Source organism: Pristiophorus japonicus, chromosome 17 (assembly GCF_044704955.1).
Source record: "Pristiophorus japonicus isolate sPriJap1 chromosome 17, sPriJap1.hap1, whole genome shotgun sequence".
NCBI classification, from domain to species: Eukaryota; Metazoa; Chordata; class Chondrichthyes; family Pristiophoridae; genus Pristiophorus; species Pristiophorus japonicus.
Genome location: NC_091993.1, coordinates 43,522,749 through 43,535,447, shown reverse-complemented (window position 1 = coordinate 43,535,447; position 12,699 = coordinate 43,522,749). Strand labels below are relative to the sequence as shown.

At 66.8% G+C, this 12,699-nt stretch overlaps 1 protein-coding gene across 9 annotated transcripts in view; it reads left to right on the top strand.

Moving 5' to 3' along the window:
• The first annotated feature begins 333 nt into the window (after positions 1 to 333).
• arnt2 (aryl-hydrocarbon receptor nuclear translocator 2) overlaps positions 334 to 12,699 on the top strand; it is a 576,442-nt gene continuing 564,076 nt past the window's right edge. For 7 of the 9 annotated variants that reach the window (XR_011587457.1, XR_011587456.1, XM_070858690.1 and 4 more), the window contains exon 1: positions 334 to 477. Coding sequence is in view for 5 of the 9 variants with exons in the window: in XM_070858690.1 (XP_070714791.1) it covers positions 344 to 477 (134 nt within the window). In the remaining 4 variants the exon portion in view is untranslated. The remainder of the gene's footprint in view (positions 478 to 12,699) is intronic. The other 2 variants (XM_070858693.1, XM_070858694.1) reach the window with 1 other exon arrangement.

Here is a 12,699-nt window from a genome sequence, read left to right as displayed (position 1 = left end):
CGCCCAACATGTCCCTTCTCAGGGCGCAGTGCCATGCCAATTGGAATGCCAACACATTCATAATCAGATTGAATGATTGTTAACTGTCAGTCAAGCAGTCTTTTCTTTCCCAACTCCAACATTTTTATAACTAATAAACACAAGTGTTGAAAGAACATCTGTTTTCAGTGCTGCTATGGTTCTGCTTCCCTAGATTGAGACTATGTTAAATTGCTGGAGACTCCAGGCCTGACCCGGGAGGAGTTGGCATCGGCGGCGGGCCTGCGGCCGTGGCCCCGCCCCCTGCCATCCGGGGCCGCGGCGGTGTGCGCCTGCGCGCTGCCAGCCGCTCATTGTGCCGCCCATGGCCGCCGAGATGAGCTCGGAGCTTCCCGAGGCAGCGGCGCTCACCGCGTCCAGCAACCCGGCGACACCCGGCCCCGGGCAGGTGAGGGTGATCGGAGCAGTGCCTGCCCGCGGGGGGAAGCGGCGCTCGGGGTAAGATCATCACCGTGCGCGCGGCTCCCGCTCCCCGCCACACACACCCCGCACCGGGGCCCTGGGCCGGTGGCACTGAGGGGGGGTGTCACTGGGAGTGAGGGGGGAGTGTCACTGGGAGTGAGGGGGGGTGTCACGGAGTGAGGGGGGGGTTGAGGGGATGTCACGGAGCGAGGGGTGTCACAGAGTGAGGGGGGTTGAGGGGGTGTCACGGAGTGAGGGGTGTCACAGTGAGGGGGGGTTGAGGGGGTGTCACGGAGTGAGGGGGGAGTGAGGGGGTGTCACGGAGTGAGGGGGGAGTGAGGGGGTGTCACGGAGTGAGGGGGGAGTGAGGGGGTGTCACGGAGTGAGGGGGGAGTGAGGGGGTGTCACGGAGTGAGGGGGGAGTGAGGGGGGATGTCACGGAGTGAGGGGGGATGTCACGGAGTGAGGGGGGATGTCACGGAGTGAGGGGGGAGTGAGGGGGGATGTCACGGAGTGAGGGGGAGTGAGGGGGGATGTCACGGAGTGAGGGGGGAGTGAGGGGGGATGTCACGGAGTGAGGGGGGAGTGAGGGGGGATGTCACGGAGTGAGGGGGGAGTGAGGGGGGATGTCACGGAGTGAGGGAGTGAGGGGGGATGTCACGGAGTGAGGGGGGAGTGAGGGGGGATGTCACGGAGTGAGGGGGGAGTGAGGGGGATGTCACGGAGTGAGGGGAGAGTGAGGGGGGATGTCACGGAGTGAGGGGGGAGTGAGGGGGGATGTCACGGAGTGAGGGGGGAGTGAGGGGGGATGTCACGGAGTGAGGGGGGAGTGAGGGGGGATGTCACGGAGTGAGGGGGGAGTGAGGGGGGATGTCACGGAGTGAGGGGGGAGTGAGGGGGGATGTCACGGAGTGAGGGGGGAGTGAGGGGGGATGTCACGGAGTGAGGGGGGAGTGAGGGGGGATGTCACGGAGTGAGGGGGGAGTGAGGGGGGATGTCACGGAGTGAGGGGGGAGTGGGGGGGGATGTCACGGAGTGAGGGGGGAGTGGGGGGGATGTCACGGAGTGAGGGGGGAGTGAGGGGGGATGTCACAGAGTGAGGGGGGAGTGAGGGGGGATGTCACAGAGTGAGGGGGGAGTGAGGGGGGATGTCACGGAGTGAGGGGGGAGTGAGGGGGATGTCACGGAGTGAGGGGGGAGTGAGGGGGGATGTCACGGAGTGAGGGGGGATGTCACGGAGTGAGGGGGGAGTGAGGGGGGAGTGAGGGGGGATGTCACGGAGTGAGTGGGAGTGAGGGGGGTGTCACGGAGTGAGGAGGGTGTGGTGAGTGGGAGTGAGGGGGTGTCACGGAGTGAGGGGGGTGTCACGGAGTGAGGGGGGTGTCACGGAGTGAGGGGGAGTGAGGGGGGTGTCACGGAGTGAGGGGGGTGTCACGGAGTGACACGGAGTGAGGGGGGTGTCACGGAGTGAGGGGGAGTGAGGGGAGTGAGGGGGGTGTCACGGAGTGAGGGGGGTGTCACGGAGTGACACGGAGTGAGGGGGGTGTCACGGAGTGAGGGGGAGTGAGGGGGAGTGAGGGGGGTGTCACGGAGTGAGGGGGAGTGAGGGGTGTGTCACGGAGTGAGGGGGGTGTCACGGAGTGAGGGGGAGTGAGGGGGGTGTCACGGAGTGAGTGGGAGTGAGGGGGGTGTCACGGAGTGAGGGGGGTGTCACGGAGTGAGGGGGAGTGAGGGGGGTGTCACGGAGTGAGGGGGAGTGAGGGGGAGTGAGGGGGGTGTCACGGAGTGAGGGGGAGTGAGGGGGGTGTCACGGAGTGAGGGGGAGTGAGGGGGGTGTCACGGAGTGAGGGGGAGTGAGGGGGGTGTCACGGAGTGAGGGGGAGTGAGGGGGGTGTCACGGAGTGAGGGGGAGTGAGGGGGGTGTCACGGAGTGAGGGGGAGTGAGGGGGGTGTCACGGAGTGAGGGGGAGTGAGGGGGGTGTCACGGAGTGAGGGGGAGTGAGGGGGGTGTCACGGAGTGAGGGGGGTGTCACGGAGTGAGGGGGAGTGAGGGGGGTGTCACGGAGTGAGGGGGGTGTCACGGAGTGAGGGGGAGTGAGGGGGGTGTCACGGAGTGAGGGGGAGTGAGGGGGAGTGAGGGGGGTGTCACGGAGTGAGGGGGAGTGAGGGGGGTGTCACGGAGTGAGGGGGAGTGAGGGGGGTGTCACGGAGTGAGGGGGAGTGAGGGGGGTGTCACGGAGTGAGGGGGAGTGAGGGGGGTGTCACGGAGTGAGGGGGAGTGAGGGGGGTGTCACGGAGTGAGGGGGAGTGAGGGGGGTGTCACGGAGTGAGGGGGAGTGAGGGGGGTGTCACGGAGTGAGGGGGAGTGAGGGGGGTGTCACGGAGTGAGGGGGAGTGAGGGGGGTGTCACGGAGTGAGGGGGAGTGAGGGGGGTGTCACGGAGTGAGGGGGAGTGAGGGGGGTGTCACGGAGTGAGGGGGAGTGAGGGGGAGTGAGGGGGGTGTCACGGAGTGAGGGGGAGTGAGGGGGAGTGAGGGGGGTGTCACGGAGTGAGGGGGAGTGAGGGGGGTGTCACGGAGTGAGGGGGAGTGAGGGGGGTGTCACGGAGTGAGGGGGAGTGAGGGGGGTGTCACGGAGTGAGGGGGAGTGAGGGGGGTGTCACGGAGTGAGGGGGAGTGAGGGGGGTGTCACGGAGTGAGGGGGAGTGAGGGGGGTGTCACGGAGTGAGGGGGAGTGAGGGGGGTGTCACGGAGTGAGGGGGGTGTCACGGAGTGAGGGGGAGTGAGGGGGGTGTCACGGAGTGAGGGGGGTGTCACGGAGTGAGGGGGAGTGAGGGGGGTGTCACGGAGTGAGGGGGGTGTCACGGAGTGAGGGGGAGTGAGGGGGGTGTCACGGAGTGAGGGGGGTGTCACGGAGTGAGGGGGAGTGAGGGGGGTGTCACGGAGTGAGGGGGAGTGAGGGGGGTGTCACGGAGTGAGGGGGAGTGAGGGGGGTGTCACGGAGTGAGGGGGAGTGAGGGGGGTGTCACGGAGTGAGGGGGAGTGAGGGGGGTGTCACGGAGTGAGGGGGAGTGAGGGGGGTGTCACGGAGTGAGGGGGAGTGAGGGGGGTGTCACGGAGTGAGGGGGGTGTCACGGAGTGAGGGGGAGTGAGGGGGGTGTCACGGAGTGAGGGGGAGTGAGGGGAGTGAGGGGGAGTGAGGGGGGTGTCACGGAGTGAGGGGGGTGTCACGGAGTGAGGGGGGTGTCACGGAGTGAGGGGGGTGTCACGGAGTGAGTGGGGTGTCACGGAGTGAGTGGGGTGTCACGGAGTGAGTGGGAGTGAGGGGGGTGTCACGGAGTGAGTGGGAGTGAGGGGGGTGTCACGGAGTGAGTGGGAGTGAGGGGGGTGTCACGGAGTGAGTGGGAGTGAGGGGGGTGTCACGGAGTGAGTGGGAGTGAGGGGGGTGTCACGGAGTGAGTGGGAGTGAGGGGGGTGTCACGGAGTGAGTGGGAGTGAGGGGGGTGTCACGGAGTGAGTGGGAGTGAGGGGGGTGTCACGGAGTGAGTGGGAGTGAGGGGGGTGTCACGGAGTGAGTGGGAGTGAGGGGGGTGTCACGGAGTGAGTGGGAGTGAGGGGGGTGTCACGGAGTGAGTGGGAGTGAGGGGGGTGTCACGGAGTGAGTGGGAGTGAGGGGGGTGTCACGGAGTGAGTGGGAGTGAGGGGGGTGTCACGGAGTGGGGGGTGTCACGGAGTGGGGGGTGTCACGGAGTGGGGGGTGTCACGGAGTGCGGGGTGTCACGGAGTGGGGGGTGTCACGGAGTGCGGGGGGGTTGAGGGGGTGTCACGGAGTGAGGGGGGTGTCACGGAGTGAGGGCGGAGTGAGGGGGGTGTCACGGAGTGAGGGGGGTGTCACGGAGTGAGGGCGGAGTGAGGGGGGTGTCACGGAGTGAGGGCGGAGTGGGGGGTGTCACGGAGTGATGGCTGGGGGGGGGGTGTCACGGAGTGAGGGGAGGGGTGTCACGGAGTGAGGGGAGGGGTGTCACGGAGTGAGGGGAGGGGGGTCACGGAGTGAGGGGAGGGGGGTCACGGAGTGAGGGGGGAGGGGGGTCACGGAGTGAGGGGGGAGGGGGGTCACGGAGTGAGGGGGGAGGGGGGTCACGGAGTGAGGGGGGAGGGGGGTCACTTAGTGACGGGGGAGTGGGGGGTGTGTCACGGAGTGAGGGGGAGTGACGGGGGGTGTCACGGAGTGAGGGGGGGTAGTGAGGGAGGGGGTGTCACGGAGTGAGGGGGGGTAGTGAGGGAGGGGGTGTCACGGAGTGAGGGGGGGTAGTGAGGGGGGGTGTCACGGAGTGAGGGGGTGTCACGGAGTGAGGGGGGGTGTCACGGAGTGAGGGGTTGTCACGGAGTGAGGGGGGGGGTAGTGAGGGGGGGTGTCACGGAGTGAGGGGGGGTAGTGAGGGGGGGGTGTCACGGAGTGAGGGGGTGTCACGGAGTGAGGGGGGGTAGTGAGGGAGGGGGTGTAACGGAGTGAGGGGGTGTCACGGAGTGAGGGGGTGTCACGGAGTGAGGGGGTGTCAAAGATTGAGGGGGGTGTCACGGAGTGAGGGGGTGTCACGGATTGAGGAGGGTGTCACGGATTGAGGGGGGTGTCACGGAGTGAGGGGTGTGAGGGGGGTGTCACGGAGTGAGGGGGGTCACGGAGTGAGGGGTGCGTCACGGAGTGAGGGGTGTGAGGGGGGTGTCACGGAGTGAGGGGGGTGTCACGGAGTGAGGGGTGTGAGGGGGGTGTCACGGAGTGAGGGGTGTGAGGGGGGTGTCACGGAGTGAGGGGTGTGAGGGGGGTGTCACGGAGTGAGGGGTGTGAGGGGGGTGTCACGGTGTGAGGGGGGTGTCACGGAGTGAGGGGATGTGAAGGAGTGAGGGGGTGTGAAGGAGTGAGGGGGATTTGAAGGAGTGAGGGGGTGTCACGGAGTGACGGGGGAGTGAGGGGGTGTCACGGAGTGAGGGAAGGTGTCACGGAGTGAGGGGTTGTCATGGAGTGAGGGGGGAGTGAGGGGTGTCACGGAGTGACGGGGGAGTGAGGGAAGGTGTCATGGAGTGAGGGGGGTATGTCACGGAGTGAGGGGGGGTGTCACGGAGTGAGGGGGGGTGTCACGGAGTGAGGGGGGGTGTCACGGAGTGAGGGGGGGTGTCACGGAGTGAGGGGGGGTGTCACGGAGTGAGGGGGGGGTGTCACGGAGTGAGGGGGGGTGTCACGGAGTGATGGGGGGGTGTCACGGAGTGATGGGGGGGTGTCACGGAGTGATGGGGGGGTGTCACGGAGTGATGGGGGGGTGTCACGGAGTGATGGGGGGGGTGTCACGGAGTGATGGGGGGGGTGTCACGGAGTGATGGGGAGTGAGGGGGGGTGTCACGGAGTGATGGGGGGGTGTCACGGAGTGATGGGGGGGGTGTCACGGAGTGAGGGGGAGTGAGGGGGGATGTCACGGAGTGAGGGGGGATGTCACGGAGTGAGGGGGAGTGAGGGGGGATGTCACGGAGTGAGGGGGGATGTCACGGAGTGAGGGGGGTGTCACGGAGTGAGGGGGGTGTCACGGAGTGACGGGGGAGTGAGGGGGTGTCACGGAGTGACGGGGAGTGAGGGGGGTGTCACAGAGTGACGGGGGAGTGAGGGGGGTGTCACGGAGTGACGGGGGGGGTGAGAGGGTGTCACGGAGTGACGGGGGAGTGAGGGGGGTGTCACAGAGTGACGGGGGAGTGAGGGGGGTGTCACGGAGTGAGGGGGGTGTCACGGAGTGAGGGGGGGGTAGTGAGGGAGGGGGTGTCACGGAGTGAGGGGGGTGTCACAGAGTGACGGGGGAGTGAGGGGGTGTCACGGAGTGACGGGGGGGTGAGGGGGGTGTCACGGAGTGACGGGGGAGTGAGGGGGGTGTCACGGAGTGACGGGGGAGTGAGGGGGGTGTCACGGAGTGAGGGGGGGGTAGTGAGGGAGGGGGTGTCACGGAGTGAGGGGGGGTGTCACGGAGTGAGGGGGGTAGTGAGGGGGGTGTCACGTAGTGAGGGGGGTGTCACGGAGTGAGGGGGGGGGTAGTGAGGGGGGGGTGTCACGATTTGAGGGGGGTGTCACGGATTGAGGGGGGTGTCACGGAGTGAGGGGGGTGTCACGGATTGAGGGGGGTGTCACGGATTGAGGGGGGTGTCACGGATTGAGGGGGGTGTCACGGAGTGAGGGGTGTGAGGGGGGTGTCACGGAGTGAGGGGTGTGAGGGGGGTGTCACGGAGTGAGGGGTGTGAGGGGGGTGTCACGGAGTGAGGGGTGTGAGGGAGGTGTCACGGAGTGAGGGGTGTGAGGGAGGTGTCACGGAGTGAGGGGTGTGAGGGGGGTGTCACGGAGTGAGGGGGGTGTCACGGTGTGAGGAGGGTGTCACGGAGTGAGGGGTGTGTCACGGAGTGAGGGGATGTGAAGGAGTGAGTGGGTGTGAAGGAGTGAGGGGGGAGTGAGGGGGTGTCACGGAGTGAGGGGGTGTCACGGAGTGACGGGGGCGTGAGGGGGTGTCACGGAGTGACGGGGGAGTGAGGGAAGGTGTCATGGAGTGAGGGGTTGTCATAGAGTGAGGGGGGTTGTCACGGAGTGAGGGGGGAGTGAGGGGGTGTCACGGAGTGACGGGGGAGTGAGGGAAGGTGTCACGGAGTGAAGGGGGTAGTCACGGAGTGAGGGGGTGTCACGGAGTGAAGGGGTGTCACAGAGTGAGGGGGGAGTAAGAGGGTTGTCACGGAGGTGTCACAGAGTGAGGGGGGAGTGAGAGGGGTGTCAAGGAGTGAGAGGGGTGTCAAGGAGTGAGGGGGGGTGTCACGGAGTGGGGGGGGTGTCACGGAGTCGGGTGGGGGTGTCACGGAGTGAGGGGTGTGAGGGGGGTGTCACTGAGTGAGGGGGGTGTCACTGAGTGAGGGGGGTGTCACGGAGTGAGGGGTGTGAGGGGGGTGTCACGGAGTGAGGGGATGTGAAGGAGTGAGGGGGTGTGAAGGAGTAAGGGGGATTTGAAGGAGTGAGGGGGGAGTGAGGGGGTGTCACGGAGTGACGGGGGAGTGAGGGGGTGTCACGGAGTGACGGGGGAGTGAGGGAAGGTGTCACGGAGTGAGGGGTTGTCATGGAGTGAGGGGGGAGTGAGGGGTGTCACGGAGTGACGGGGGAGTGAGGGAAGGTGTCATGGAGTGAGGGGGGTATGTCACGGAGTGAGGGGGTGTCACGGAGTGAGGGGGGGTGTCACGGAGTGAGGGGGGGGTGTCACGGAGTGAGGGGGGGGTGTCACGGAGTGAGGGGGGGGTGTCACGGAGTGAGGGGGGGGTGTCACGGAGTGAGGGGGGGTGTCACGGAGTGAGGGGGGGTGTCACGGAGTGATGGGGGGGGTGTCACGGAGTGATGGGGGGGTGTCACGGAGTGAGGGGGAGTGAGGGGGGGTGTCACGGAGTGAGGGGGGGTGTCACGGAGTGAGGGGGAGTGAGGGGGGGTGTCACGGAGTGATGGGGGGGGTGTCACGGAGTGATGGGGGGGTGTCACGGAGTGATGGGCGGGTGTCACGGAGTGAGGGGGAGTGAGGGGGGATGTCACGGAGTGAGGGGGGATGTCACGGAGTGAGGGGGGTGTCACGGAGTGAGGGGGGTGTCACGGAGTGAGGGGGGTGTCACGGAGTGAGGGGGGTGTCACGGAGTGACGGGGGAGTGAGGGGGGTGTCACGGAGTGACGGGGAGTGAGGGGGGTGTCACAGAGTGACGGGGGAGTGAGGGGGGTGTCACGGAGTGACGGGGGGGTGAGAGGGTGTCACGGAGTGACGGGGGAGTGAGGGGGGTGTCACGGAGTGACGGGGGAGTGAGGGGGGTGTCACGGAGTGAGGGGGGGGTAGTGAGGGAGGGGGTGTCACGGAGTGAGGGGGGTGTCACAGAGTGACGGGGGGGGTGAGGGGGTGTCACGGAGTGACGGGGGGGTGAGGGGGTGTCACGGAGTGACGGGGGAGTGAGGGGGGTGTCACGGAGTGACGGGGGAGTGAGGGGGGTGTCACGGAGTGAGGGGGGGGTAGTGAGGGAGGGGGTGTCACGGAGTGAGGGGGGGTGTCACGGAGTGAGGGGGGTAGTGAGGGGGGGTGTCACGGAGTGAGGGGGGTGTCACGGAGTGAGGGGGGGGTAGTGAGGGGGGGTGTCACGATTTGAGGGGGGTGTCACGGAGTGAGGGGAGTGAGGGGGGTGTCATGGATTGAGGGGGGTGTCACGGATTGAGGGGGGTGTCACGGAGTGAGGGGTGTGAGGGGGGTGTCACGGAGTGAGGGGTGTGAGGGAGGTGTCACGGAGTGAGGGGTGTGAGGGAGGTGTCACGGAGTGAGGGGTGTGAGGGGGGTGTCACGGAGTGAGGGGTGTGAGGGGGGTGTCACGGAGTGAGGGGTGTGTCACGGAGTGAGGGGATGTGAAGGAGTGAGTGGGTGTGAAGGAGTGAGGGGGGAGTGAGGGGGTGTCACGGAGTGAGGGGGTGTCACGGAGTGACGGGGGCGTGAGGGGGTGTCACGGAGTGACGGGGGAGTGAGGGAAGGTGTCATGGAGTGAGGGGTTGTCATGGAGTGAGGGGGGTTGTCACGGAGTGAGGTGGGAGTGAGGGGGTGTCACGGAGTGACGGGGGAGTGAGGGAAGGTGTCACGGAGTGAAGGGGTAGTCACGGAGTGAGGGGGTGTCACGGAGTGAAGGGGTGTCACAGAGTGAGGGGGGAGTAAGAGGGTTGTCACGGAGGTGTCACAGAGTGAGGGGGGAGTGAGGGGGGGTGTCACGGAGTGGGGGGTGTCACAGAGTCGGGTGGGGGTGTCACGGAGTGAGGGGTGTGAGGGGGGTGTCACTGAGTGAGGGGGGTGTCACTGAGTGAGGGGGGTGTCACGGAGTGAGGGGTGTGAGGGGGGTGTCACGGAGTGAGGGGTTGTCATGGAGTGAGGGGGGTTGTCATGGAGTGAGGGGGTGTCACGGAGTGACGGGGGAGTGAGGGAAGGTGTCACGGAGTGAAGGGGGTAGTCACGGAGTGAGGGGGTGTCACGGAGTGAGGGGGTGTCACGGAGTGAGGGGGTGTCACGGAGTGAGGGGGTGTCACGGAGTGAGGGGGTGTCACAGAGTGAGGGGGGAGTAAGAGGGTTGTCACGGAGGTGTCACAGAGTGAGGGGGGAGTGAGAGGGGTGTCAAGGAGTGAGGGGGGGGTGTCACGGAGTGGGGGGGGGGGTGTCACGGAGTCGGGTGGGGGTGTCACGGAGTGAGGGGTGTGAGGGGGGTGTCACGGAGTGAGGGGTGTGAGGGGGGTGTCACGGAGTGAGGGGTGTGAGGGGGGTGTGAGGGGTGTGAGGGGGGTGTCACGGAGTGAGGGGTGTGAGGGGGGTGTCACGGAGTGAGGGGTGTGAGGGGGGTGTCACGGAGTGAGGGGTGTGAGGGGGGTGTCACGGAGTGAGGGGTGTGAGGGGGGTGTCACGGAGTGAGGGGTGTGAGGGGGGTGTCACGGAGTGAGGGGGGTGTCACGGAGTGAGGGGGGTGTCACGGAGTGAGGGGTGTGTCACGGAGTGAGGGGAGTGAGGGGGGTGTCACGGAGTGAGGGGGGTGTCACGGTGTGAGGGGGGTGTCACGGAGTGAGGGGAGTGAGGGGATGTGAAGGAGTGAGGGGATGTGAAGGAGTGAGGGGGTGTGAAGGAGTGAGGGGGTGTCACGGAGTGACGGGGGAGTGAGGGGTGTCACGGAGTGACGGGGGAGTGAGGGGGTGTCACGGAGTGAGGGGGTGTCACGGAGTGACGGGGGAGTGAGGGAAGGTGTCACGGAGTGAGGGGTTGTCATGGAGTGAGGGGAGTATGTCACGGAGTGAGGGGTGGTCACGGAGTGGAGGGGGGAGTGTCACGGAGTGAGGGGGGGAGTGTCACGGAGTGAGGGGGGGAGTGTCACGGAGTGAGGGGGGGAGTGTCACGGAGTGAGGGGGGGAGTGTCACGGAGTGAGGGGGGGAGTGTCACGGAGTGAGGGGGGGAGTGTCACGGAGTGAGGGGGGGAGTGTCACGGAGTGAGGGGGGGAGTGTCACGGAGTGAGGGGGGGAGTGTCACGGAGTGAGGGGGGGAGTGTCACGGAGTGAGGGGGGGAGTGTCACGGAGTGAGGGGGGGTGTCACGGAGTGAGGGGGGGTGTCACGGAGTGGGGGGGGGTGTCACGGAGTGAGGGGGGGGTGTCACGGAGTGAGGGGGGGTGTCGCGGAGTGAGGGGGGGGTGTCACGGGGTGAGGAGGGGGTGTCACGGAGTGAGTGGGGAGTGAGGGGGGATGTCACGGAGTGAGGGGGGATGTCACGGAGTGAGGGGGGATGTCACGGAGTGGGGGGGGGTAGTGAGGGGGGGTGTCACGGAGTGAGGGGGGGTGTCACGATTTGAGGGGGGTGTCACGGAGTGAGGGGTGTCACGGATTGAGGGGGGTGTCACGGATTGAGGGGGGTGTCACGGAGTGAGGGGATTGAGGGGGGTATCACGGATTGAGGGGGGTGTCACGGATTGAGGGGGGTGTCACGGAGTGAGGGGTGTGAGGGGGGTGTCACGGAGTGAGGGGTGTGAGGGGGGTGTCACGGAGTGAGGGGGGTGTCACGGAGTGAGGGGGGTGTCACGGAGTGAGGGGTGTGAGGGGGGTGTCACGGAGTGAGGGGTGTGAGGGGGGTGTCACGGAGTGAGGGGGGTGTCACGGAGTGAGGGGTGTGTCACGGAGTGAGGGGAGTGAGGGGGGTGTCACGGAGTGAGGGGTGTGAGGGGGGTGTCACGGAGTGAGGGGGGTGTCACGGTGTGAGGGGGGTGTCACGGAGTGAGGGGAGTGAGGGGATGTGAAGGAGTGAGGGGATGTGAAGGAGTGAGGGGGTGTGAAGGAGTGAGGGGGTGTCACGGAGTGACGGGGGAGTGAGGGGTGTCACGGAGTGACGGGGGAGTGAGGGGGTGTCACGGAGTGAGGGGGTGTCACGGAGTGACGGGGGAGTGAGGGAAGGTGTCACGGAGTGAGGGGTTGTCATGGAGTGAGGGGAGTATGTCACGGAGTGAGGGGTGGTCACGGAGTGAAGGGGGTGATCACGGAGTGAGGGGGGGAGTGTCACGGAGTGAGGGGGGGAGTGTCACGGAGTGAGGGGGGGAGTGTCACGGAGTGAGGGGGGGAGTGTCACGGAGTGAGGGGGGGAGTGTCACGGAGTGGGGGGGGGGGTGTCACGGAGTGAGGGGGGGGTGTCACGGAGTGAGGGGGGGGTGTCACGGAGTGAGGGGGGGTGTCACGGAGTGAGGGGGGGTGTCGCGGAGTGAGGGGGGGGTGTCACGGGGTGAGGAGGGGGTGTCACGGAGTGAGTGGGGAGTGAGGGGGGATCTCACGGAGTGAGGGGGGATGTCACGGAGTGAGGGGGGATGTCACGGAGTGAGGGGGGGGTAGTGAGGGGGGGTGTCACGGAGTGAGGGGGGGTGTCACGATTTGAGGGGGGTGTCACGGAGTGAGGGGTGTCACGGATTGAGGGGGGTGTCACGGATTGAGGGGGGTGTCACGGAGTGAGGGGATTGAGGGGGGTATCACGGATTGAGGGGGGTGTCACGGATTGAGGGGGGTGTCACGGATTGAGGGGGGTGTCACGGAGTGAGGGGTGTGAGGGGGGTGTCACGGAGTGAGGGGTGTGAGGGGGGTGTCACGGAGTGAGGGGGGTGTCACGGAGTGAGGGGTGTGAGGGGGGTGTCACGGAGTGAGGGGTGTGAGGGGGGTGTCACGGAGTGAGGGGTGTGAGGGGGGTGTCACGGAGTGAGGGGGGTGTCACGGAGTGAGGGGTGTGTCACGGAGTGAGGGGAGTGAGGGGGGTGTCACGGAGTGAGGGGTGTGAGGGGGGTGTCACGGAGTGAGGGGGGTGTCACGGTGTGAGGGGGGTGTCACGGAGTGAGGGGAGTGAGGGGATGTGAAGGAGTGAGGGGATGTGAAGGAGTGAGGGGGTGTGAAGGAGTGAGGGGGTGTCACGGAGTGACGGGGGAGTGAGGGGTGTCACGGAGTGACGGGGGAGTGAGGGGGTGTCACGGAGTGAGGGGGTGTCACGGAGTGACGGGGGAGTGAGGGAAGGTGTCACGGAGTGAGGGGTTGTCATGGAGTGAGGGGAGTATGTCACGGAGTGAGGGGTGGTCACGGAGTGAAGGGGGTGATCACGGAGTGAGGGGGGGAGGATCACGGAGTGAGGGGGGGAGGATCACGGAGTGAGGGGGGGAGTGTCACGGAGTGAGGGGGGG